Below are 24,966 nucleotides of genomic sequence, written 5' to 3'. Positions count from 1 at the left end.
GACCCTCTCGGCAGAGGACTGGGCGCCATGGGGCTGCAGAAGGACCATTTTCCAGTGGCCTCTCCACAAACGTCCACTCCCAAAGACCAATGGGAGCATGGAGGAGACCCATCGGCTTCAGAGTGGCAGGTGATTGAATTAAGAACGTGATCACACGTCCACATTCTCAAATGCTCCAGCAGCAAAGTGTTTCCCATCTGCAGGGCGCTATCTGTGTCTGAATAGAGACCAACCCCCAAATAGCCCAACCCCCCACTTCCCAAAGAGGTACGCTTAACAGACTTGTTTGGCCAACTTAATAGAAATCCAAACTGTGGCTGCCTTTGAGAGGGGAGATGGGAATTGACTTTGGAAAGGGGCCAGCGGGAACTTCATGGAATGATGGGCGTGTCCTGCACTTTCATCGCGGTGGTAGTTGTGCGGGCGATTTCATTTGTCAAAAATTCATCACACTGACTCCTAAGGGCTGTGCCCTTTAGTGAATGTAAATTTTTCCTTGATAAAAAGTTATAACGATGAATTAAACAATATCTACTTATATTTAACCTCATCAGGTGGTTGCACACAGTGGTCGCCCCTTCTCTGTGCTTGTTCACTTTCCACGGCCTCAGTTACCCATGGTCAACCATGGTCCAAAACTACTAACTGGGAAACTTCAGGAATAAACAGTTCGTACGTTTGAAATTGCACACTGTTCTGAATAGCGCAATGAAATCTCGAGCCGTGCAGCTCCCTCCCACCCGGGACATGCGTCTTCCCTTCGTCCAGCGTGTCCCCACTGAGTGTCACCTGCCTGTTAGTCACTGTTAGCCATCGGGGTCATCAGATCGACTGTCCTGATGTTTCGGTGCTTATTCTCAAGTCCACCTTCTTTAACAACCGCCCAGAAGTGTAAGAGTGGTTTGTGACACTGGCGATTCAGACAAGGCAGAGAGAAGCCGTGCTCCCTTCAGTGAAAAAGTGTGCATGTCAGGAAAAACAGTACAAGTAGGATTCGTACCATCCGCAGCTTCAGGCATCTGCTGGGGATCCTGCAACATGTCCCCCATGGATAAAGAGGGACTGCCATGCTTAAAATGATGGAAGAATAATATATTAATTTAGATCCCTCTTCCCGTTCAGGCATTTCACAAAATGATGTTATGCAAATGTACATCTTTCAGGATCAGTGTACATCATTACTAAGCCACTTTTTAGTCAGCAGTTTCCCAGAGCATATCATCTTCAATTCGTCCAATTTATTTGAAGTGCAGGACATTTTGAATCCATATTTAATGCTGAAATTTTATTGAAAGACACAAATACCCATTTGTACAACATTGCAGCAATTGTATTATTTGTCTGATAGGGAATCACTCAACAATCTTCACTACATAAGCAACCGATGTTTTGCTTTCTGAAATGACCTAAAATATTTGTCACAACCTACAACAATTGCACCCTGGGAATAATCACCAGATATGTGTTAAATCTAATTGCCTCCTTCCCATCAATTCTCTCTAGCGACCTCGAAAAGCATCCAAACCATCGGACTGAGACCTTCTCAGGCTGGGTGTCTTCCCAGACTTTGTGGTTCAAACAAAGTAATTGAGAAAAGGCCGAATTATGAGATCCTTTTAAAGAATAATAAGTCATAAACTATGAGAGATTTATAAAGGCAACACTCCTTTCTAATAATCAATTTGAGGAAATAGGTCTTCATCTTGTTTATTTTCAGGTATATATTATGTAGTAAATCCTGACATAGGTTCAAACCAAAGATAAAATGAGATTAATTTAGGAAATTTTGGGGGGTCTTGTTTTATAGTTCATTATTTTTTTTTAGTTTTTTAATTGTTGTTCAAGTACAGTTGTCTCCATTTCCCCCCCATCACTCCCACCATCCCCACCTCCCACCCTCGATCCTACCCCCTTTGGCTTTGTCCCTGTGTCCTTCATACACGGTCCTGACAACCCTTCCCCCTTGCCCCCATTATTCCCTCCCACCTCTCCTCTGGTTACTGTCCATTTGTTCTTACTTTCTGTAGTTCATTCTTAAAAGATGAACATTTTTAGCTTAAGTTAGAAGTTTCTTTATGTAAAAATTTTAAACTAAACCTACCAGGAATGAAAATTTGAATTTTTTTTCCCAACAAATTCAAACTATACACTGTCTCTTAGTCAAGGACTTGAAAGATAGGAGGGTTTAAGCAGATGCTTCTGGTTGGAAATGGAAGTATAAATACAATCCTAAGCTACAAATTACTAATGATCAATTCTGAGACTTGACCTTAAGTCGTTTCTGAGTCTCCAGCTTCAACCAGGGTGATATGATAATATATAAAGAGGATCTTGTTTTTTATAACAGTTCCCCCATGGAGGCATTAAGAATAATGTTTTTAAAGAAATCAATGTGCAAAACACTCCACCGTTATTTTTGGCTTCTTTGATGTTGCTGTAGCTCAGCACCATTGCTATCGCTGTCAGAAGCAAAAAATCAGGTAGCTCACCCAGAGTTCACTGGGCTTATCATCTCCTGTATGACTGCCCAACCTTTTTTCTTTCTTTCTTTTTTGTGTGTGCGTGTGAGAGAGAGACAGAACCCTGGCTTTAAATGACACTATATGTGACTGGAGCTCCAGCTGGAGCAGAGGAGACAGGGGCCTGGAGCAGGCCTATTGGGTGCCTCTTCTCTCTCAGGAGACTACGAGGGGTTTTACAGCACTCTGGGGGTCCCGTGGGACACAGCTGGAAAACCTCTGACGGTGGGCCCTGCATAAAGGTTAGGTCTCCTAAGACCTGCTTTCAAAACCCGAGTTTCGGACTCAGTGATGGTCGGCAGGTGACTGAACCCGAGTCTGGGTTTCCTCTCCCAGAGAGAGAGCATGAAGGCTTATCTCAGACGCTTGTGAGATGCTTGTAAATGTGCTTCAGAAACTGTGACGTATAGGTTGGGTTCGTTCCTGAAATGTTACCGTGTCCTGGACTGGACACATCTCATTCGTGTGTTGCGTGCCATCTCCTCTCAATTACTTAGGGACCGAGGGTCCACATTTTCTGTTGTTTGGCCTTTCTGTTGATGCTTCTGCCTTTCAGCTTTGCAGCCATTACTGCCCCCTGGAGAAGGAACAAGCGGGAGAGTCGACCTCGGGCCTGACCACTACAGCCGACACAGTGCGAGGTTCCGTGCTCACGATCCATTCCCAGGTGCACCACTCTGACAGCTTTCCTTTCGTTTCCAGGTGGGCCAAGAGAAGGGAAACTGCTCCTTCCAGAAGAACCCGACCCCTTGCATCATCCCTCAAGAACAAGAAAATATCTTCCATACTATATTTGCTTTTTTCACCAAGTCCGGAAGAAAAGTCTTGGTAAGAACTTGTTTTCCAGTTGGGTCACCATGGGTGGTCCTCCCTAGGAAGGCAAGTCAGAGATGAGAGGCCAGTTTTCTACTTGGCGTTGATTGTTTCCCAAACCTGGTTTTAATCAATTGGCTTAGAAAGGTACAAGGACTGTGGTCAGCTCCTATTTTTCAGCCTGAGGTTTCAATCAAAGTGTTAAATTGACATTTCAAGTTCTGTTGCCTGGCAAAGAGGAAAAAAACCTTTGCAACCCACTGAGCACAAAGTAGTAGAACATCTCTCCAAGGAATGGGAGTCTAATCAATAGTGATGCTCCTCATACAACCACTTTGGGAAACTGCTGGGCGGCATCTATTAAAACTAAAGATATTTGTACCCTATGACCCAGGAATTCCACTCCCCAGTATGTCCCTGAAAGAAATGAGTACTTGCATCCACCAAAAGACAGGGACAAGAATCACAGTCATTATAGCCAAAAGCTGGGAACAATTCAAACACCCATCCATTGTTATAAACAATTATGGTGTAGCCATACACTGGAATATTACAGAGCACTAGAAAACTGCTCCCCAGGACCACACGAATACATCTCCTAGACCTAACATTTGGGTGGCAGAGCTAGAGACAAAAGGATACATATTACACTATAATATTGCCCTTATATGAAGTTCAGAAACAGCAAAACTATCCATGGCAACGGAGGTCGGGATAGTGGTTACTTCTGGAGGGATGTCAACAGGAGGGGACGTGAGAGAGCCCACTTAGGTACTGGACAGGCTCTGCGCCTTCATCGAGTATGAACACGTGTAAAAACACATCGAGATGGACTCTTCAGATTTCATCTGTTTTCTCTGTGTAGGTTGTACCCCAATTTATTTATTTATTTATTTGAGAGAGAAACGTCAATTTGTTAGTCCACTCATTTATGCGCCCATTGGTTGATTCTTGTATGTGCCCTGACTGGGGATTGAACCCTCAACCTTGACGTATTGGGACGATGCTCTAACCCGCTGAGCTACCTGGTCAGGGCTACCCGGTTTTTTTCAAGTGCAGTTACTGAAGGTGGAATCATGTTTTTCCAAAGCCTCCTTTCCCCATATCTTTGGTTCCATCTCTTTAGCTTTTTATTTTGGCTTAAGGCACATCTCACACTTAATTCTTTTTTAGAAAGCGTAGGGCTGTTTGCCACGTGGAATGTTGGGTGTTGTTTTTTTCTTACCTACATAATGCTGATGCTACAACCATTGTCAAGAGCCCTCAGAATTGGGAGGTGTGGCGCCGTCTGGTTGTCTGACAGACACAACTCTGTATCGGCCACAACTTGTTCCCCACGTGTGAAGCATCGTGAGGGTATGCGTGTACACGTTTGGTCCCGCAATACAAAAGGGAACTCCTCTTGTGTGACATAAACTTGAAATGCACACGTATTTTCTCGACCCAACATGTGTTTTTCTTCTGTGTTTTCTTGAGTCTTAGGACTCCTTAGTCCTCTAATCCGCCCTACTGGCAAAGTGGGCATAAAAGTGTATTTTGCCACCGCACGGGCAGAAATCACGCAATGTAAAGAAGACACCTTATGTTCAGAACTCATAAGAAAAATGCTTTCAGTGTAGGTAAATGGGCTGCTTTTAAAAAATAATTATTTCTCCTTGCAAAATCCAGTTGCTTGACTTGAAGGCAGGTTCTGGTGCCCACTGGGTGGGAAATCCCTCCACTGCCCTCTGGTGGTGAGAAGGAGTGATCGCATCTTTCGATGCAGTTCCTAGGCCTGCCGTTGTCTTAAGTCTCCAGAATAGAAGCCCATGGAGCCTTCAGCTCCATAAATGGCTGTGCGTCTGTCTTTGTTCTTAAAACCGCTTGTCAGCTCTCTGATTTTCCTTCCCAGGACTGTGAAAAACCAGGAATCTCTTGCTTAACAATGCACTGTAACCTGAGTGCACTTGCTAAAGAAGAAAGTCGTACCATCGACATTTACATGCTGCTGAACACAGAAATATTGAAGAAGGTAAGTCCTGAGCACCTGCGCCCTGGAGGTGCGTTTCAAAGCATTTGACATGGTTTCGCATGAAACGCTGCCTGCCCCTTTTAAAACGTTCTTGGCCGGTGCCGCTGGGGATTCCCCTGGGGGAGGCCAGGGAAAAATGCGAGACCCTCGCGGTTCCGAGTGTGGTGCAGGGTGTGATCCGAGTGTGACCGGCAACAGCAGCCTCACCCAGGAGCTCGTTAGAACCACTGGGTCTTGGACTCCGCCCCAGACCTGCCGCGTCAGCCCGTCCATGTTCACCAGCTGTTTGGTTTGCACAGTTTTCTCCAACATCGGCTTGCGTCAGCATCACCTGGAGACCCTGTTAAGATGCAGGTTCCTGGGGGCGGAGTCTGAGATGCTGCATTGCTGACAAGCTCCCAGGTGATGCCAGGACTGCTGGTCCGGGGACCACGCTTTAGACGAGGGGTTGGCAACCCTTTTCTGTCCGAACGAGCAGTGTGGACGTCGCAGACGTGGGGCCCCGTGTCTGGCCTCTGCTCCGCTCTGCCATTGTGTTGTGAGGCGGCCACGGGCCAGGCCCCGACACACAGGGGAGGCTGTGTTCCTACAGGACTTTTATTACAAAAACAGGCCACGGGCCGGACAGGAACCTGTGGCTCGTAGTTGGCCACCCCTTGTTCAGGTGGCCCCTTGTTTCAGAGAAGTCCAGCTTTTGAACCTCAGGTCACTGTGCTATTGTGAGTTTATCAAAAGTGGGTCATAAAAAAAAAAAACACACCTCAGTCAGTGACTCGGTGGCCCTAAAAAAAATCATACAAGTTCACTGTGATTTATTTCTACGGAAGAGCTGCCGAGTAGGAAAGGCCACCTCCAACAAGATGCTTCCAAAATAACCCCATGTGAAGATAAAGCTAAATATGCATGTTAGCCACAGAGATGCTATTTGTTTTCCTTTGGGAAAACTGAACGTGCCAGCCCGTGTAAGCCTGTCAGTGTGTGAGTGAATATCCTCAGCGAAGTCGCTCCAGTGTCGTTTCCTGAATTCGGCACGGCAGCCGTGTGCTGGCCTGAGAAGTCCCGGGTACCCGGGAAGATGGGCGTTTCCCCCACTTTCCACAGAGGGGTGTGCTCAGTCCTGCGTCCTCTGGAGTCCTGGGAGGGAGCGGGTTTGGGGCACAGTGGGCTCATGCAGCAGAGCTTCCCTGTCGTCCTCGTCCCTTGAAAAAGGACAGTGTCGTGACAGGACCGGGCGTGAGTTAGAGCACCCCTGACCACCCTACGGGTCCAGAAGAGAGCTGGAGGCCCCACGTCACAGCGAGCACCCTCCTGGCGGGGGCCCCTGCGTCAGCTGAAGGACTGTGACTGTGCAGGCTCACTCAGCCTGCCTGTGCTCTTGACAAGTGGCCCTGGTGACAGATTGATTCCCCCCTGTCGACCAAGCCCTGGTGCTGGTGCTGATGGCGGGGAACCCATCTGATTTCCCCTTCACCCTGAACCCGGACGGACGGCTGCTTGATTCACTCTCAAGGCCTCACGCCTTCCTGGGGCACAGCCCCGTGATCACAGCACGTCCCACTCACTGCTGTCCCTGTGGGCCATCCACTCCAGTCGGCACCCAAGAGAGCAGAGAACCATGGGGTGTCTTATGCGGGTGTTGGAGGGTCCTTCTCCCCGAAAGTGCCTTTTCGGCAGAAACCAGCAGAAATTTCAGGCCGACCGGGAGGCCAGGTGGGGCCCCAGCTGCCCCCGGAGCTTGAAACGCCAAGTGTCGGTCCCCTGAAGCCAGCCCCGACCTCCCTTGGGGGGCGGAGCAGGAGGCAGAGCAGGAGGCAGCTCCGAGAGCCCTGCCGCCTCCCCAAGGACGTGGACTGGCGCCAGCCTCTTGGTTTGACTGGGCCGCTGGCGTGTTTATTTTCCTCTGACCTCAGGTTCCGGCCCCAGACAAGGGAATTTGCCGTCTTATTGTTTTGACCTTAACAAGTTTTCATTTGAAATGTAGGATCTGATTTTTTTTTAATTATCAGAGGATTTAGATTTCTTTGAAAGTGTTCTGCTGCTGCCACCAAGGCCTGTGCACCATGGCAGGTTCCTCGTCTGCTCAGCCTTGAACTTTGACACTTAGCATCATTATTATGGTGATTGTTATTGCCGTGATTAACACCTGGCATGATGATAATTGTTATCATCCTAGATTGCAAACACAGTATGTCCTGACACGTAAAACCACACATTTGTAAAACTATTAAAGCCGGTAAAACGTTGTTTGCACACATAGTTATTCACTGCTTCATGGGAGTTAACTGAAGCAGTACCTTGGAGAGACAAGCTTCCCAGAGCATTCAAAAGATGTTTTGTTACTGTTCTTTTTTTTTAAGATTTTATTTATTTTTAGAGAGAGGGGAAGGGAGGGAGAAAGAGAGGGAGAAAAATACCACGTGCAAGAGACACGTTGATCGGTTGCCTCTTACACGCCCCCACTGGGGACCTGGCCTGCAACCCAGGCACGTGCCCTGACTGGGACTCCAACCAGCGACCTCTCAGTTCACAGGACCGGTGCCCAGTCCACTGAGCCACACCGGTCAGGGCAATTACTGTTCTAAAAAAGAGCAAATAATCAGTGCATAACGCCCAGGTGAGGTACATAAAGCGACATCCCGTGCATCTTCCCAGGAAGGCCTTGCTGATTTCTCTGTCAGCGACGAACAGAGGGCCCCTCGGACCTGTTTCCTGTAAAGAGAGTTCTCCACTCTTCATTGTTGCTGGCAGGTTTAACCAAAGTGGGCCTCCTTGCATGCGGGCGAGCCGGGCAGGTGTGGGTGGGTGCATTGCTCTACATGATGCCTGGATGGCAGCGCCCCAGCTCCCCACCCCCACAGGCGGGATGCTGACTGCTCCGGCTGTCTGTCCTCTGTTTCCACGACCGAAGCCAGGCTGCCTCTCTGCTCCGTGGTTCATCCACACCACTGGCCCGAGGCGCTGGCCCTTTCCTAAGCCATATTTTGCCAGCCCCTGCCTTTTTCCACATTCCTTCTCCACCCCAGCCTTGGAGCTGTTTTCTCATTTTCTGGATCGGTGGCTCTGGCTGTGTGAGCCCACACCAAGGCTTCTGACTGCGCCTGGCTGGTGGGCTCTTCCCGAGGCTCGGAGGTGCCCGCGCCAAATGTATAAGCCAGATGCTTCCTGCTTTCCCAGGTCTCCATCAGGTGCCCTCTTTCCATGTGAAATGGCCTTGGACCCCAAACGCCTTCGTGTAAGAGCCAGGAAAGAGTTAAAAGTAACTCGTGGGAAGGGTTTGAGGGCTGCGGTCAGGGTAGGGAGACGTTTGAGGGTGTCAATCAAATGCCTTCTATGGAATGCCAGGCCTGGATTTGCTTTACACAATTAAACAGCTTTATTTATTCTCTACCCCTTGTGACTCTGTCAGCATCAGGATCCCAATATCTGGCTCTCTCCACTCGGAAACCACAGCACACACGCTCGCATGTGTTGGTGATTAGCACGCTCCATAGTTTCTCAGCACCCGCCGCCGTGACGGGAGAATTCTCGAGAGAGAGAGGCTGGGGCTCCCTGTTGCGCTGGGTGCCTGAGATGGGAAGGGAGCTCCCTCGGTGATACGATCTTTGTCTGGTCCACGTGGAGTCTTGGGATTTCCATTCAGCCTGGTCCCCAGCCACTGCCACTGAAAGATCTTACGGTGAGCTGTGTCGCTTCCTCCACAGGACAGTTCATCTGTCATCCAGTTCATGACCCGCGCCAAGGTGAAGGCGGACCCTGCCCTCAGAGTGGTGGAGATAGCCAGTGGGAACCTGGAGGAGATGATGGTGAGTCAGCCACCCCTGGGACGGCCCGTCTCAGAGGGGAGGGAATCTGGGAGACTCAGTGCCGGAATTTGGGGGTAAAGATGGTTTCTGAGGCACGACGCCAGCTTTGTGGGAGGCCCGCCTTGGCTCCCAGACCCCCCGGGGAGCTTATGCGGTCTGCTCGTGTTGTGATAGCGTCGTCCTCCAGGATGCCATCGCGATGTGAAAGCTCCCTGCTACGGCCGGCCAGAGGAAAACAGTCTGGAAGGGCCCTTGACAGGGCTTGGATTTCCCCCCTGGAGCCAAGGCTATTTTTATCTTCCCCAGACCTTTCCCTGAAACCTCATCTGCCTTTCCAATGGAATTGCTCCGTGGATAAACACTGGGTAAAAACAAGCTGTTTGGATAAGTTAAAGAGGTCACGTCCAAATGGCCAAGTCCTAGAACCTCTTTCATTCTCTCCCTGCTGCCTGGTTTTCCACGGACTCAAACCCAATTGGCACACAGACCTCAGAGACGTGGGAAGTGGCGGCGACTGGGACACTTGGTTGCGGCGAGGCTGGAGGAAAAGGGCGGCCTTGGAATTGTACTGGCTTTTAGTGGGGTCGGGGACGGGGGGAGCTCATCCTTTGACTGCCCCCTCCCCTCAAGCACACACACACACACACTCAGGTCCCAGGCAAATGGAAAGGGGAGACAGCAGCCTGTGACCAGTTTTCCAATGAGTTGTAGATGGGACTGCCTTTTTGCATCTCCTTCCCTGGGGTTTGCCTCGTCTCAAGGGAGACGTCACCTTCTCTCAGAAGAGTCAGTGTTGCTGTGACAGATTCACAGAAGGGATATGCTCATGAAGATTACGGACTTACAAAAAGAGATTGTTCATGTATTTTCTGGTGGCCATGGAGGCCCCGCGTGTCTAAATGTTAGGATGGGCTTGGACCCAAGCCCACTCTTACAAGACCCTGGTTGGGAAGGTTCATGTAGAAAAAGAGTCTCTGGGGACCCCAGGGAGACCTCCGTGCCGCTCCGGTTGGCGGTGAGCAGGAGACGAGGCCATCGGCTGGGGCGGGATGAACACCGTGTGAGCCCGCAAGAGGGTGAGGGCGTCAGAGCCGCAGCGGGACCGGGCCTTCCCAGACTCATGCGGGACGGATGGTCAGGTGTACAGCTGTCCTCCTCTGGTCACACTGAGAAATTGCCCCTGCGGTCACTTTACTCACAGATACTCAAGGGATGAAGCGGAAGGATGCTGGAGTCCTCCGTGACCCATGGCCAGTTTTCCTGGCAGGTCAGATGGTTCAGGTTGGCTTTGGTCTTTCGTGGCCCTTTCACTGCCAATTCCGACCTTCACCTGGGAAGTGAAGGAGGATGGTGATTCACTGCTCATCGTCATAGCTCCGGTTGGAAAGTTCTAGAGAAACACACGCCCAGCATGAGAGGCTTGGTGTGTTCCGGTGGACCACAGCATTCCCAATCAGGATCTAATGGAAGTAATTGATGAGTTTCCTACAGGTGGAATCCCTTGTGTAGATTTATTTTCTTAAGAGTTATTTATTTATTAATTTTTAGACGGAGGGGAAGGGAGGGAGAAAGAAAGAGAGAGACACATCAATGTGTGGTTGCCTCTCGTGCACTCCCCCTATGGGGACCTGGCCCACAACCCAGGCATGTGCCCTGACTGGAATTGCACCGGTGACCCTTTGGTTCACAGACCAGCACTCGGTTCACTGAGCCACACCAGCCAGGGCCCCTTGTGTAGATTTTTAAAAAATCTATCATGGACAATGTTGTCTCTGATTAAGACACTGAGCTGTGTGTGGGATCCAGGAGGCATTACCCAACTTCCCATTGCTGGGTTCTGAGTCATCTGCACGCCCCCCAAATGCCACTTCCATTAATTACGGTTCCATTCGGAGCACTGTGGTAATATTTTCACTATCAAGAGTTCTTTGGAAGAAGCTCTCGTTTCCACTGATTTTTTTTTGTCAGTACTCACAAGAAAAAAGTAACACCCATCGTCACCCCACAGCGCCCCCTGCCCCCTCCTTCCCCTGACTTTGCCTTTTTTAATCCATGAGCTCCGATGAAGTTCTGCAATCTGTTCTCAAGGTTTTTGGCAGGGAAAAAAAAATAATCTTTTCTGAGAAGGAAGATTTGCCTTTTTAGAACAAACACGTTCCCTCCTGTGTGATTCTTCTGAACACCTGGCTCTTCGTCGGCCGTGCCTCCAAGGGGAAACTTCCATAGAGGGCAGCCACCGAATTTAAATCAGGCGAGATGGCTCGGGATTTTAGAGGAGGCGCCACATTTTTACGGCCTTGGAACGAGCGGGAAGTGTCCTCGCGGCTGGTGTGGGGCAGGGTGGGGGCGAGAAGAGGAAAACAGACTCCTAACCACGTCGAGTCTACATGGCGGTCAACTTCACTGAGAGGGAAATCAGATAATTTCGCTGTGGCTCCTTGTGTCTCTCCCTGTTAGGCCGTGGAATGAGCAGTGCTCTGTCGAGCAATTCGGTGAGTACCTAGAAATAGGTCTCGAAGGCATTCGCCCTGTTTATTCACAAATAGATCTTGGGGTGCTTCCCAGGTAGGGTGTGAGCTTGGGTCCAAAACCAGCCACACCGGCCTTGCTTGGCTTGGGACAGATCCACACCTGAGAATTCCAGCCTTGTTCCTTTGCAGGGAGGGTTGCCAGCGGCTGAGGTTAGAACTTTCCCCAGGGCAACCCAAGAATCTGTGGAATCAGCTCTGCCAACCTCGAGCTGCCACCCCCATACTTGCCTCTCGGGCTGCAGGAGAAGCTTATAGGAAGTCCAGAGCAAATGCATTTTCTTGATATTTTGAAATAGCAGAATGTGTGAGAAACACAGAAACCCACAGGCAAAGGAGTAAGTCATTGCCACGTGCAGTGTGTGCACCAGGCTGAGGTCTTGGGTGCGAGCAGGGGCGGGACTTTGTCCCTTCTGGGGGCCGGCTCTGTCTCCTTTTGGCAGGACCAGGTGGGTGAGAAGGGGATCTGGCAGGTTGCAGGATTGCCCAGACGCTGGAGAACCCGAGCCAGGGGTACGAGAGGTGTGAAGAAATCTGAGCACCCGGGCCACAGGCTCAGGGAGGCCTGGAGGAGCCTGGGATGGTGCGCTGGACGTAGGCGTCCCTGGATGCTCTGAGCTTCTCGCTCTGGAGTCCGGCCAGAGCCTCTCCCCGGCTGAGGTTAGGTCCCTGGCACTGGGGCACCGGGAAGCCAGGGAGAGCAGCTCTCTGGCATTTTTGGCACTTTTGTAGCATAGCCTCCCCCTCACCCTAAGACTCACACAGAGGATTCCCCAGCACTGGAAGTGGGTTCAGGACTAGGCTGCTAAAAAGTGACAGTTGTCCTTCCCACGGGCTTCTCTAATACTGGGGGTTGGTATTTGGCCAGCCCACCTCCGGCTCTCCTCAGAGCTCCCATGTGAGCTGGAGTCCTCATCCAACCATTTAAACCACCGATTAGTACTGGCTTTCTGGTTGGGGAGCATTGGTGCTTCCTGCTTTGTTTTGTTGTAAGAACTGATGTGCGTGAACGAGCGCTGCTTCCCTGCTGATTTCACGGGGTAAATGTTTGGAGCCCTTCAGCCGTGGTGCATGGGAACCTCCCTCTCCGGTGGTGACTCCCCTGCAGCCACTCAGCCCCACAGGAAGGCACAGAGCCTTGGAGGATAGAGGGGCGTGTACCAATGCAAAGCCCCCAGCGTGGAATAGAACTAATCGCTCGTTTTAAAGGATCTCTGTTGGAACTGCCCAGGTGCCCTTGGAGCGCAGCCGGCTCCTTGAGATGGGACCTGGCTCTCGTTAGCCCGGCTGGGGCCTCCCCTTCTCGGTCCCCCTCAGCCCCCAGAAGGAAGCCTCGTGACCGCAGCCACGCTTTCACTTCCGACTCACCTGCAAGTCTCAGGCGTGTTTCCCCTGAAACCAGTTAGGTTCGGTTCCCAGGCTTGGCCCTTTTGGGAAGTCGGCACTTCTGGGTTGACCTTCCCTCTGTGCATAGGGAGCACCATGGGTTCAAGTGCATCCCTCTCTGGTTCGGATGCTGGACTCTGGGCATCAGGCCAGCTCCTTGAGCCTCGGTTTCCTCGTGGGAAAGCTGCTGTCTGTTTCCTGGAGGCTTCCCTCTCCTTCTGTCCCCTACCACGGCCCCTCACCAAAGACGCAAGCCAGGGGACCCCAGCCAGAGGGACACCAGCTAGCGCAGTGAGCAAAGATGACTCCCAGTGATGCCCCCACAGTCCTGTTGTCCTAGTGCTTCTTGACGCAGACCTTACCATTTTCACCGTCACCAGGTAGATTGTGACTTGTCTTTTACCTTGTATGTGGCTGACTGCAGTTAAAACTACATTCCACAGAGAAAGAGTGATTTCCCCCTTGAGCCCCAAGTTGCACTGAGATGTAGGATGAAGAAGAGGGTCACGGGAGGGTCGCCACCCCCATCCAGTACCATCATCAAAAGGTGATCTTCCTGTGGTGGTCCTCCTGTCCTCTCCCACCACTGCCACGTGTGAGAATTAAACTGTAACCATGAAGAACTGAGAAAAAGCCCAGCACCGTTCACCACAGTTCCTGCGTCATATTTCCTAATGGTCACCATTTGCTTATTCATTGCTTGACTATTTACTGAGGGCTTGCTAAGGGCCAGGCACTGTACTAGGCACTGGGGACGCAACAGGGAACAACACGGACGTGGTCCCTGCCCTCCCAGAGCTGACTGAGGGGACGACAGACAGTAAAGAAGGAAGCAAGCAAAGGTTCTATTTTATTTTTTCATTGAGAGAAAAAGAAAGAAAAACATCTCCATGTTGTTCTACTTATTTATGCATTCATTCATTGATTATTGTATATACCCTGACTGGCAATCAAATCCACAACGTTGCTGTATTGGGACGATGCTCTAAGCAACTGAACCTTCCAGCCAGGGCCGCTAGGGTTTTATTTTAAACCGAGGCTAGTGTTATGGGAGTTACCTGCTTTGGTTGGGGGTCAAGGAATGTTTCTCCAAGGAAACGGAGACCTAGAGAAGGAGAGGGAAGGGGCTCGCCCAGCAGGGGAAGTGTCCCGGTGGCGGTGGGGGGAGAGCAGTAAGAAGACACAAACAGCTTGCCGTATTCAAGGCCGACAGACCAGGGTGGCAGGAACCTGGGGGGCAGTGAAGACACCCACGATGGAAGACATAGGCAGGGCCCAGGCCCTGTACCCAAGGGGGCAGTTACACAGGGAAGCCACTGAATGCTTCTAGTTTGAGCAGGGAATGGCATGTTTCAATGTATAGTCTTTAAATATCACGGGCTCCTGTGCGGACAGTGGATTATAGGGGTGAAAGGTAGAGATAAGGAAGCTAATTAGAAGGTTGTGACTGTCACCTGGCGAGAGATGCTGGTGGCAGGGAAGATGGAAGTGGACAGGTAGATGTATGTGAGTGGAGATGCGATAGTCTGTACTAGGCACATGCAGGGAATATCTGTCCTGAAAGGCTAGGAGATACCAAATCACATCTTGATGCAAAGCCCCTTGCCTGGTACGCCCACTGTGCAGTTACTGGTGGCTCTCCCTGCAGGAAGAGATGGCCAGGACAGGATGGGCCGTTTGATGTGATGATCTCCTGTCCCTCTCACGTCACCCTTGTGAACCCAGCATCATTACTCCCATTTTCTCTTGGGGAAACTGAGGCTCTGGGAGGCGAGGAAACTCAGCCTGAGGTGCCGCAGCTCCCCAGTGGAAGAGCCAAGACTGGCCACCAGGTCTACCCACTGGCGAGCCCCAAGTCTCCCCTAATCCTCCCTCCCTCCGACCTGTGCTGTCCCATTGCCCCGCACCCACATGCAGGGGGAGCACCATTCCGAGCGGGAGGTAGTAGTCACAGTCCTGGGTGGTAGACAGCTGGTCCTCTGTCACAGGAGTGACCCTTGGCTCTGCTAGCTTCAGAAGCACATGGTGTTCAGACTTAGGTGTCTGTTGGTTCTGGAACCCTTCCCTTTGCGGCCAGGTCCCTAAGCACATGCAACCTACTCCTCAAGGGGAGAACCAGGACTCCTGCAGAGAGCCCTGGATGGATAGCTCAAGGTACATGAGCTGCATTCTCTTTCTTGGCACAGGGTCTGGCACATAGCAAGTTCTGAACAAACGTGACCCATTATTAACCACAAAGGAATCAGCACCGGCCCAGTCTATTGCTGTGCAGATTCCAACAGAGCAAGGGATTTCTGGAAGCCAGCGCCCGGCGGGCATGGGCGTGGTTCACGTCTCTGTTTATCACAGCCCGGGCTCACAGCACTGATCTTGCCAAACGCACAGTTTATGTTCTGTTCGCCGATGTCTTCTCCGGAAGCCTCCCTGCTCCCCCGAGCTGATGGTGCTTTCTGGAGTCTATGTTCTGAGAGCAGTTTACGACTTGGTTCGGCTGAGAACGTTTCTCCCGGCCCCGTGCCCCTCCCTCACACCCCCACAGGCTACTAGGTATGATAAGAAGAAGGTGGAAATGTCCTTTCATTGTCCCAGATGCGCTTCTCTTTCTACTTTTCATTTTATGGAAAGTCCTCCCCTCCGTGAGGCGTGGGCACCGTGGACTGCAGAGAGCAGCCTGCTGTTGTCACCGGCCTCCGCCGGCTGCAGCTCCCCAGGCCGGGTGGTGGGCGGTGCTGCCTGAGCAGCCCTCCCCAGCACTGGAAGCCCTCGGGCCGGCTTGGCCCCAGGCCAGGGGTGCCCTGTCGTGGTCAAGTCCTCAGCCCTTGTGCAAGGGGCCTAAGCATTTCCAGCTGTGACATGAGGCACATTTGCAATGGTCGCCATGTGGAAGCTTCCAGAAACACAGAAGCGAGTCAAGCAAGCCCTGTGGCTTAGGTTCACCAGCTGCCTCAGACGGGAAGTTGGCTCCCGGTCATTTCCTGATGCCGGCTTGCCGACTTCAGGTGCATTCAGCTGCACAGCGGCGGGCAGGATGCCCCGTGTCAGGGCCGCGCCATCGCCCCCGGCTGGTGTCTGCCCTCCTCAAAGGCGCTGTTGAGGCAAAGCCCCATGCTCCTCGTTTCCTGGGTTTAGGAGCTGGCATCCAGCACCTAAGCCCTCCCGCTGCAGCCCACAGGCCTGCCGCCTTCCACCCCTCGGCTAGTTAGAACCTCTGCCTCCCCCGGCTCTCTGCCCCCCACCACCACCCTCCAAAACCAGCACACAGGCACCCCCAAACTCAGCCTTGTTTCTCTCTCCATATCAGCAGCTTGGATCTCCCCTGGGGAAACCACTTCTTCCCCCACAACTCTCTCACGGGGCTGTTTGTTCCTTGAAGGCCCGCGTGACGTTCTCCCTTCTACTTCTCTCGGCAACTTTGTCGCTGCCCTGGGGAAAACCCTGCACTGGCTTCCCATTTCCCTTAAGACATATCGTTCTTTTTTAAAAAAATGTTATTAATTTGTTTTTAGAGAGATGGGAAAGGAAGGAGAAAGAGGGAGAGAAACATCAATGTGAGAGAAACATCAATCGGTTGTCTCTCTCATGCACCTTGACCAGGGACCGGAGACTGAACCCCCAACCCAGGCATGTGCCCTGACCGGGAATTGAACCAGAGACCCTTCACTTTGTGATACGATGCCCAGTCGGCTGAGCCACACCGGTCAGGGATGCCTGTAGTTCTTAATGTGGCTCCAGCCTTTCCTCTCTCTCCAGCCCCACCTTGCACATCCTCCTCTGGCTTCTGGTTCAGTCTGTTTGCTCCAACCTTGCTGTCTGCTGGCGGTGTCTTGCCCCTGCCAAGCTCGCTCCTGCCACAGGGACTTTGCACATGCTGTCCCTTCTCCTTGGAATGATGTTCCCTCCCCTCCTGGACTATGTAGTTAACTCCTGCTTACCCTTTAACTCTCAACTCAGGCAGTTCATCGAGGAACTCTTCTGACTGCCATGCCCGTCTCAGTCTCTTATAACCGAGAACCCCTCCCCTGGGGCACTCTCCAGAGTTATAATTTTGCATTTGTGTGTCTATTTGGCAAGCAGAAAGCTCCATAAGAGCATAGACTCCCTGTTTCATTCATCAGTGAGTCCCCACAGTTCTTGGCAATAGCAGGTGCTGCATGTACATTTGTCAAATGGATGAACAAACAAATGGTAGATGGATGGACCAAAAGATGGGTCGGTAGATGGGCAGATGGATAAATGGGTGGCCAGGACTCCCCCCAAAGAAAGAACTTTTGCAGATATATTTTGGAAGTAGAGAAAAGTACAGCCAGAGCCTGCAGCTTCAAATCCCGTCTTCTCTTCTGTTGCTGACTGAATCATATCTGTGCCTCATCTCATGTTATGGTAGCAAATCCTGACTGTATTAATTCATGCATTCACGAACCACATAATGAATCACTACCATGGATTAGATGGCAGGAGGGCAGGCATTGGAATCCTCATTCTATAAGAATTCAATTTGCTTGAGCCTGTAGACAGGAAGATACATCATTACCTTTCAGAGTGAGAAGGACTTCAAACTGGGACCACGACCCGATCACTGTGGTTTTAAAATGAAGTTTTGTGGGGCTGGGGGTTCCCTTGAGTTGGCTCAGAGGCTGCTGGGGCTGGGGTGGAGATTGGTGGGGGGCAGGCTTGGGGAGGGGGCTGAGCAGACAGAGCTCTGGCTGCCCTTCTTCTTCACAGCCAGCAAACCCACATTTTTCTGTGTTATACACTGGGGCGCTGCTGTCGGTTTTCTCTGCTAAAAAGAGATTGGAAGTTTCTTTCATGTTTCCAGAAGCTCAGAGAGTGATTGGTTCTGCTGAGAAGAGGAGAGCAGGCAGGCTTCTTGGAAGAAGAGGTGTTGGAGCAGTACATCTTTTTAATATTTTTAAGTTGGCTTTAAATGCTAAGTGAAAAAGATGTTTTTTAAGTAGTAAAAAGTTAGAAATAAGGGAAAAACACCTATAATCTCAGAAAGCACCTTTTTACTTTTAAGTTTTCTACCATTCTTCTGCAAAGCTGAAGTCTTCTATGTATTAAATCGATATCCTGGTTTTTACACTTAACATGATAACAGTTATTGTTTTTCACATATTGTTATCATGTGAAAAACTTGGAAACCGGGAAAAAAGATGACATGCTTCCAAAGGCATCTCAGAGCATCCTCTGCCCCCTGCCATCTTAGTGTGGTCACAGACCAGCAGCGCTGGTGTCACCGGGGAGCTCCTTTGCCGTGTTGAATAGCAGGCGCCAACTCTGATGGGCGGGTTCAGAGTCTGCACGGCCTCCAGGTGCCTCCCGTGCTCCTCGTGCACCCTGAAGTGTGGGAACAGCACTGCCTAGTGTCCCAGGCTGGCCTAGCTCTCCACAGCCCAGCTTCTGTGATGAAGTCCCCTCTCAACCCATGGAAGACTGATAAGTTATACGCGGCTTTTGCCAGAAAAGATGGGAATGATTTCTGGCTGGCAGGAAATGTCGTTCATTGCCCTCTCTGGTACCAACCAGTTTTGTGTCCAGTGTCAGAATTTGTTTTTTCTGTGATTGCACATGCACTCCGACCCTACTTTGAACTGGCTTCACCATCCTGCTGATTCCCTCAGTAGTGAATTAAATAAGTCTTTGACACGCATTTGCTGTATTTTTGTGTGAGAGTCACGTTTTAATTTTTTGCAAAGCTTACTTCAACAGCCTGATTTATTACCACCGTGTGTTTTATCAGCTCTGTGGTATTCCACTGTGTGAGTGCTCATAACTTCTCCATCGGCCTGTGGTTGGACATTTAGAATATTTCTCCCTCTGCACCAATAGAAATAATCCTGCCGTGAACATCTTTGAATATAAAACTTTTTCTGTACTTTATGTTTCTTTAGGGTAAATTTTTTTTTAAAATATTTTATTTAGTTTTAGAGAAGGGAGGGAGGGAGAAAGAGGGAAACATCAATGTGTGGTTGCTGGGGGCCATGGCCTGCAACCCACACATGTGCCCTGACTGGGAATCGAACCTGCGACACTTTGATTCACAGCCTGCACTCAATCCACTGAGCTACGCCAGCCAGGGCAGACTTTAGGGTAAATTTTTAAGTGCAGAATTAATGCCTCAAAGGTAAGAACGGTTGGAAGATGAGCAATGTTGGAGTCTGTCAAAGGGACAACAAGAGCAGAAGAGCACTGAGGGTGACAGAAAGCCAGGTCCCCCGGGGAGATGACTCTAATTGACAGGAGAGTCACGAACACACATCCCGAGAGGGGCTGAAAAGGTAGGAAGGAGGCTGGTTGTGCAGAGCCTGGTACCCTGAATTATAATATGTGTTCGGCACAAAGAGAAGCCATCGGTCATGGAAGCCGAGAAGCAACATGATGAGACTGTGTTTCAGAAAAGACAACTGCGGAAGGCCTCCCCGAGGCTTCTGGAGCACTGCTGGCGGGAGAGGACCAGACCCAGACTGGGGCAGCTCACTGGGGACGGGAACAAGAGGACAGAGAGAAAAGATATTTGGGGACAGGTGTAGGGGCTTGTCCAGCATTGCCAGCTTATCATGGTGGAGACAAGAGCTGTCCACCTTGTCTGCCCCCTTGGTCCTTGCTGCAGTTCCTTCCTTTGGGTTTGCAGCTAAGATGTGACTTCTTAGAACCAAAGGGCGCTCCAATCTTCACCCACAGATGAGTTTATTCGAGCCTCGATGTGCAGGAACCAGCTCTGCCAAAGCATCTAGCACGCGTCCAAGAAGCTGAGTGGCGGCACTAAAAATAATAAAAGATTAAGCACGCATTCCGGGGAAGTGACGGGGCATTCTTATGGAATTTGCCAGACTAAACTGTAGCGGGCTCTCACTGTGTCTGCGTCCACAAAACCAGGCCTCCAGCGTGGCTTTGCTGGGATGCCGATTTCTGACACCAAGGGGCAGTCAGTGACCCTGGGAAGAAGCCACCAGGGTGACCCGAAGGGCTGGGCTTTGCAGCTGACCCCTCTGAGCTCACAGCCTGCCTCAGCGCTTCATTGTCAACGAGGAGCTTCAGCAGATTCATTGCATGGCCGTGCACCAGGATCTCAGATAAACTACCGTATTTCCCCTCTCAGACCACCATTACAAGGAGGAGGAAACTGAGAGTGGCATCTTGGTTGCCTGAGGTCACGCTTCTTGGCCAATAGGGTCCCATGGTTCATCTGTACAAGACACCACACGGGAGATGATGCCACTCGGAGCTCTTTAGGGGCAAGAACCCAAAGGCCTGAATCTGACTTTGAAGACAGGAGTCTCTCCTCTGAACGAGACAGAAAGCAGCGGGCTTATGATGACAGATCTTAGAGCCCATTTCTGTCCCACCACCCCCGACCCCCAAGTATTCCTCCTTAGGCACAGCCTACTGCCTGAAAATCACTCTTTGTAAAAGCCCCTAAGTGGGCAGGCTGGATAAATGAACTGGTATCCACACAGGGGGATACTGTCAATAATACACAGCAATGAGAATAGACACGCCCCAACCTGGTTGAGTCTCCCAAGCATCGTGTTGGATTCCAGTTACACTGAGGACAAAAGCAGGTGAAGCTAACCCAGGCTCTTAGAAGTCAGGGTAGTGTGGCCCTCAGTGGGAGTCCTGACTGCAAAGGAGAGGGAGGGGCCTCTTGGGGGCTGGTCACATGCAGGTTTGCGGTCTCGGTACTGGTTCCGCAGATGTGTTTAGCATTCAGTTTGTGAAAATTCGGTGACCTGCACACATAGGTTAGGTATATTTTTCTCTATGCATCTTAAATGTCAATAAATAGTTTTAAAAAATTAAAAAGCAGCCAACCATGGACAACCTCAAAAAAATCTCCTGCCCTGGCTGGAGGGATAAGTGGGTTGGAGTGTTGTCCCATATACCAAAAGGTTGCGGGTTCAATCCCCAGTCGGGGTACATATGGGGCAACCAATCAGTGTTTCTCTCTCACATCAGTGTTTCTCTATCTCTTCCCCTTCCTCTCTCTCTCAAATCAATAAATATATCCTCAGGTGAGGAATTTTTTTGTTTTGTTTTAAATCTCCCTGCCAGCAACGCTGCTGCTAAGTGCTAAGAGAAGCACGTCCACTGATCAAGGGTAAGCTCTGCCAGGTGCTGTGCTGGGGATCTACCTGCGTTATCCCCTCAAACTCTCTGGGGAGGTGCTGTTCTATCCCTGCTTTGCAGATCAGGAAAATGAGGCTCAGAGAGGTGAAGGACCTTGCCCAAGGTCACACAGCTAGTGAACCCATGTTGCCAAGAGGCCTCATTTCCATTCCCAGAGCGACCACTGTGTTTTGCAGGCAGTTTTCTTTCACTTGTCTCCAGGTGGGGAGGAATGGTTTCTGCTCTGATCCACCCCAAATGTCAAGTCCAGGCTGGGCTCCGTCAGGCCCGGACACTCCCAGTGGGAAACGTCCTCATTTTCGCTTTGCCTCCTAGGTGGTCTTCGAGGCCTTGCACAACCTGGAGCCCCGCGGCTACGTCGTGGGCTGGATCATCGCCATCAGTTTGCTGGTGGGGATCCTCATCTTCCTGCTGCTGGCTGTGCTGCTCTGGAAGGTGAGTGTGGCGATCGCAGGTCCCCAGGAGGTCCCCACCTGCGGCTGCCCAGCCCTCCTGTGTCAACAGGGCCAGAGCCCCTTGGAGAGGATTCCTGTTGGAACTTCCTTCCTGGTGCAGGTACAGCAGGGGGACGGCAGTGCCCCCTTCCGGCAGCGAACGGAATCCCGGCTCCTTTTGAGGTCATTTATAACTAGGGATTAGACCACTTAAAAGAAAGAGCAAAAAGCTTACTCTCCTTTTTTCTTGCCTTCCCACCAGTCCTAAGGTAGGATGGTGGGAACCTAACTCCAGAACAGGAGCATGGGGAGTACCAGCTGGGACTCAGGTGGTTTACCATTTCCTCGGGGGAGGGGGAGGGGGAGGGGAGGAAGAAACAAGAAAAGAAACTACGGAGAGACTCATGGTTCCTTTCCCACGTGGAATAAGAGAAGGATTTCTGCCCAGACGACTTGGTGACTGAGATGGGCTACAAGTCCCAAGTCCTGCCTGGGCAGCTGCATCGTAAGTCCTCTGCCCCCACAGCAGTGCATCATGGGACCAGGAATACCTTCTCACCCTTTGTGTCTTGCTTCTTGTCACTTCCTCGAGGAGAAAGGGGTGTCCTCGCTCCCAAGTCTAGGATGCTTTCACTGCCTCACACTCTCCTCTCAGAGGTCTGAAGTCCTTGTATTGGGTTGGCCAAAAATCTATGACTTTTTTTTTTCTGGAAACTAAAAGACACCTTTTCATTTTCACCAATAACTTTATGGATTTGGATATTTTGAGTGTGTCGGCTCTCTCCCACTATTGGCTTCTAGCGGGTCGAGGCCAGGGTGCTGCTAAACATCTTCCAGTGCATAAGACAGCCCCACAGCAAAGAATTATTTGCCCAAAATGTCAATAATACCAAGACTTCACAAACCACTTTTGACACATTCCATCCATCACAGCACCTTCCCCATCCACTGCACAAGTCTTTTCTGCGTTTCAGTTGCGTTTTTCTTTCTTGATATAATAAAGCGTAACATGCCAAAAATGTTGCATATCTTCTTCCATCTTCAATGTTAAAATGGCTGCACAAAAATTCGCCAATTTTGATAAGTTTTTTTAATGCCCGCTGATATGACAGCTGTCACAATACAGTCTAACACAGTTGTTTCGAATGACGTTAAAGACGAGTAAACACTGCTAGAGCCATTGTATGGAAACAACTAAATGAGCTTTCTGACCAACCCAATACTTCAGAGCCTCTGTATTCATCAGCAATGGCGTCCAGGCATTCCGTGTCTGTTGAAGGGCCGCCTCCCCCACTGGATAGTGGTGTCCCTGCTGAGTGGGGCCATGTCTGTTCTTGTTCCCACGGTGTCCCAGCGCCCAGGACAGCTCCTGGCACCCTCGCTGGGACCTCCCGACACCGACACCCTGCTTTCCCAGTGTTCCAGCTTTTGGGCGCAGGTGGCAACAGCTTCTCACGTTATCACGAATAGATGCTTTAGATCTAATTAGTTCCTTTGGGATTACAAAGTAATTTGTATTTATTGATAAAACGTTGTAACATATCAATAAGGGGAAAAGAGTTGTGGGATGCTCAGGAGTCCACATCCCAGAAATAATCACGGGGAGCACAGGGTCGTCTCCTCTTGACCTTTTTTTCTGCAAAATAGACACAGACCAGGCACCCTCCTGGCATTTACTTATTTTTGAGTAGTATGTTCGCTTTTCTGGTAACATACTTGATATATTTCCAGGTGTAGTACCTCTAAAATTAAAGCATTGTTTTACTTATTCATCTGAAAAAGGTATAATAAATACATTTTTATCCAAGAAATCTAGAAACACAGAAAAATGAGTGTTTCTCTTGCACATTTTTCAGATTGACAGTTGGACTGATTGCTTTAAATTTAGAGATACTTCACCTGAAAAAGTGTCTGGAAATTAAAGAAAAGCATGTTGAGCGCCTTCCTGAAAATAAGTGCCCTTATGTCCCGTGCATTTCGGACACCCCGTGTGCTGTGTGGCAGCCGGTCTTCCCATGTAGTGCAGGACCAGTTTCCAGCGCTGCCTAAGGCTGCAGAGGGCTGCAGATTACCCATCCGGTCGTCTGACATTGGGATTTAGACAGCTTCAGGGTTCACACTTCTTTCAGCAGCCACAGTGAACATCCTTGGAGCCAAATATTTGCACAAGTCCCTCATTATGTGCTTAAGGTGAAATCCCAGCAATGGAATTACCGAGTCAAAAGAAAGGCATAGTTTAAGCCCTGGATTGCACACTGCCAGTTGCCCTCCAGAAAGGTCGCACCAACATGCCCTCCCTCGAGCAGGTATGGAAAGCACCCAATTTCCTGTGTATTTGCCGGGAATGGATACTACCTTTCAAAAAAATAATAATAGTCTGCCAATTTGTTGTTTGTTTAATCAGCGTGGCCAGATAGATTCTTAATTCCCGTTTTTTCCGACGCCTTCCTGCTGAGACAACCTCTGGTCTGTGGGTGGAGAACAAAGCCAGCTCAGTGTCTGAGATCTGAAAAGACAGTAAGGGCTTTTGGGAGTGTGTGTGTGTGTGTGTGTGTGTGCCTTCCTTCCTTCTGCCTTTGCGATGAGAGGAAATGCCATCCTCTGCGATTGGGTGTGCGAGACGAGACAGGGACACAGAGTAGGGAGCGTGGTGGCCATGCCCCACTGTCTGTCGTGACATGAATCCCTCCTTCTGGCCACCCCACTGGGCTGTGCCCTCAGTGGGGGGGTGTCCTGTCTCCCCAGAACATGCTTTCACCCGCCATCTGCTTAGCTTTGCTTTTATTGTGTTTGATCAAAGAATGGGGTTGCTGGAGGTGGCTGTCGTGGGGTAGCCAGGACCCTGGGGTCACCCAGCTGTGTGTGATGCGGAGAGCCAGGACCCACAAGGGCCGGCATCACCTCCTGCGAGGCACTGGGGGAGAAAGCAGAGTGGGGCAGGCAGGGGGCCTGAGCCCAGGCAAGGCCTTGCTGTGCCTGAAGAGGTAGAGTAAAAGGGTCTGAAACCGCTTTGAGAAGGCTGTTGAATGACGCTGTGTGGGTCACAGAGCTTTGCTCAACGTCCAGGAGCAGCTCATTTCAACTCCCATTTACTGAACACTTGCCTTGAACCAAACCCTACGCAGGCACCTGATGCATCGTGATCTCGGCCCTTCCTGCCCTGGAATGCCTCCCCATCAAGCACGTACACCTGTAAACGTAAAACTGAGGGCTGTGCAGCAGCTTTTCTGGATGCTGAGAATAAGACCCCATCAACCTGCCCGGCCCCGGGGCAGTGAAGAGGCCTCTGAGTAGAGTCAGGGAGACGCAGGCTGTGCTGGCGGGCCGCCGCAGGCTGGCGTCCTG

General features: G+C 50.7%; 1 protein-coding gene across 1 annotated transcript in view; it reads left to right on the top strand.

The window, feature by feature from the left end:
* Positions 1-24,966, top strand: part of ITGA9 (integrin subunit alpha 9) — a 309,179-nt gene that overhangs the window by 271,238 nt on the left and 12,975 nt on the right. Inside the window, exons 24-27 of the mRNA XM_045856800.1 lie at positions 3,222-3,347; positions 5,224-5,343; positions 9,045-9,146; positions 21,503-21,622. Of these exons, the coding sequence (XP_045712756.1) occupies positions 3,222-3,347; positions 5,224-5,343; positions 9,045-9,146; positions 21,503-21,622 (468 nt within the window). The remainder of the gene's footprint in view (positions 1-3,221; positions 3,348-5,223; positions 5,344-9,044; positions 9,147-21,502; positions 21,623-24,966) is intronic.

Source organism: Phyllostomus hastatus, unplaced genomic scaffold (assembly GCF_019186645.2).
Source record: "Phyllostomus hastatus isolate PE091 unplaced genomic scaffold, TTU_PhHast_1.1 phas_scaffold_129, whole genome shotgun sequence".
In the NCBI taxonomy this organism is placed as follows: domain Eukaryota; kingdom Metazoa; phylum Chordata; class Mammalia; order Chiroptera; family Phyllostomidae; genus Phyllostomus; species Phyllostomus hastatus.
This window is presented reverse-complemented; position numbering and strand designations above follow the sequence as displayed.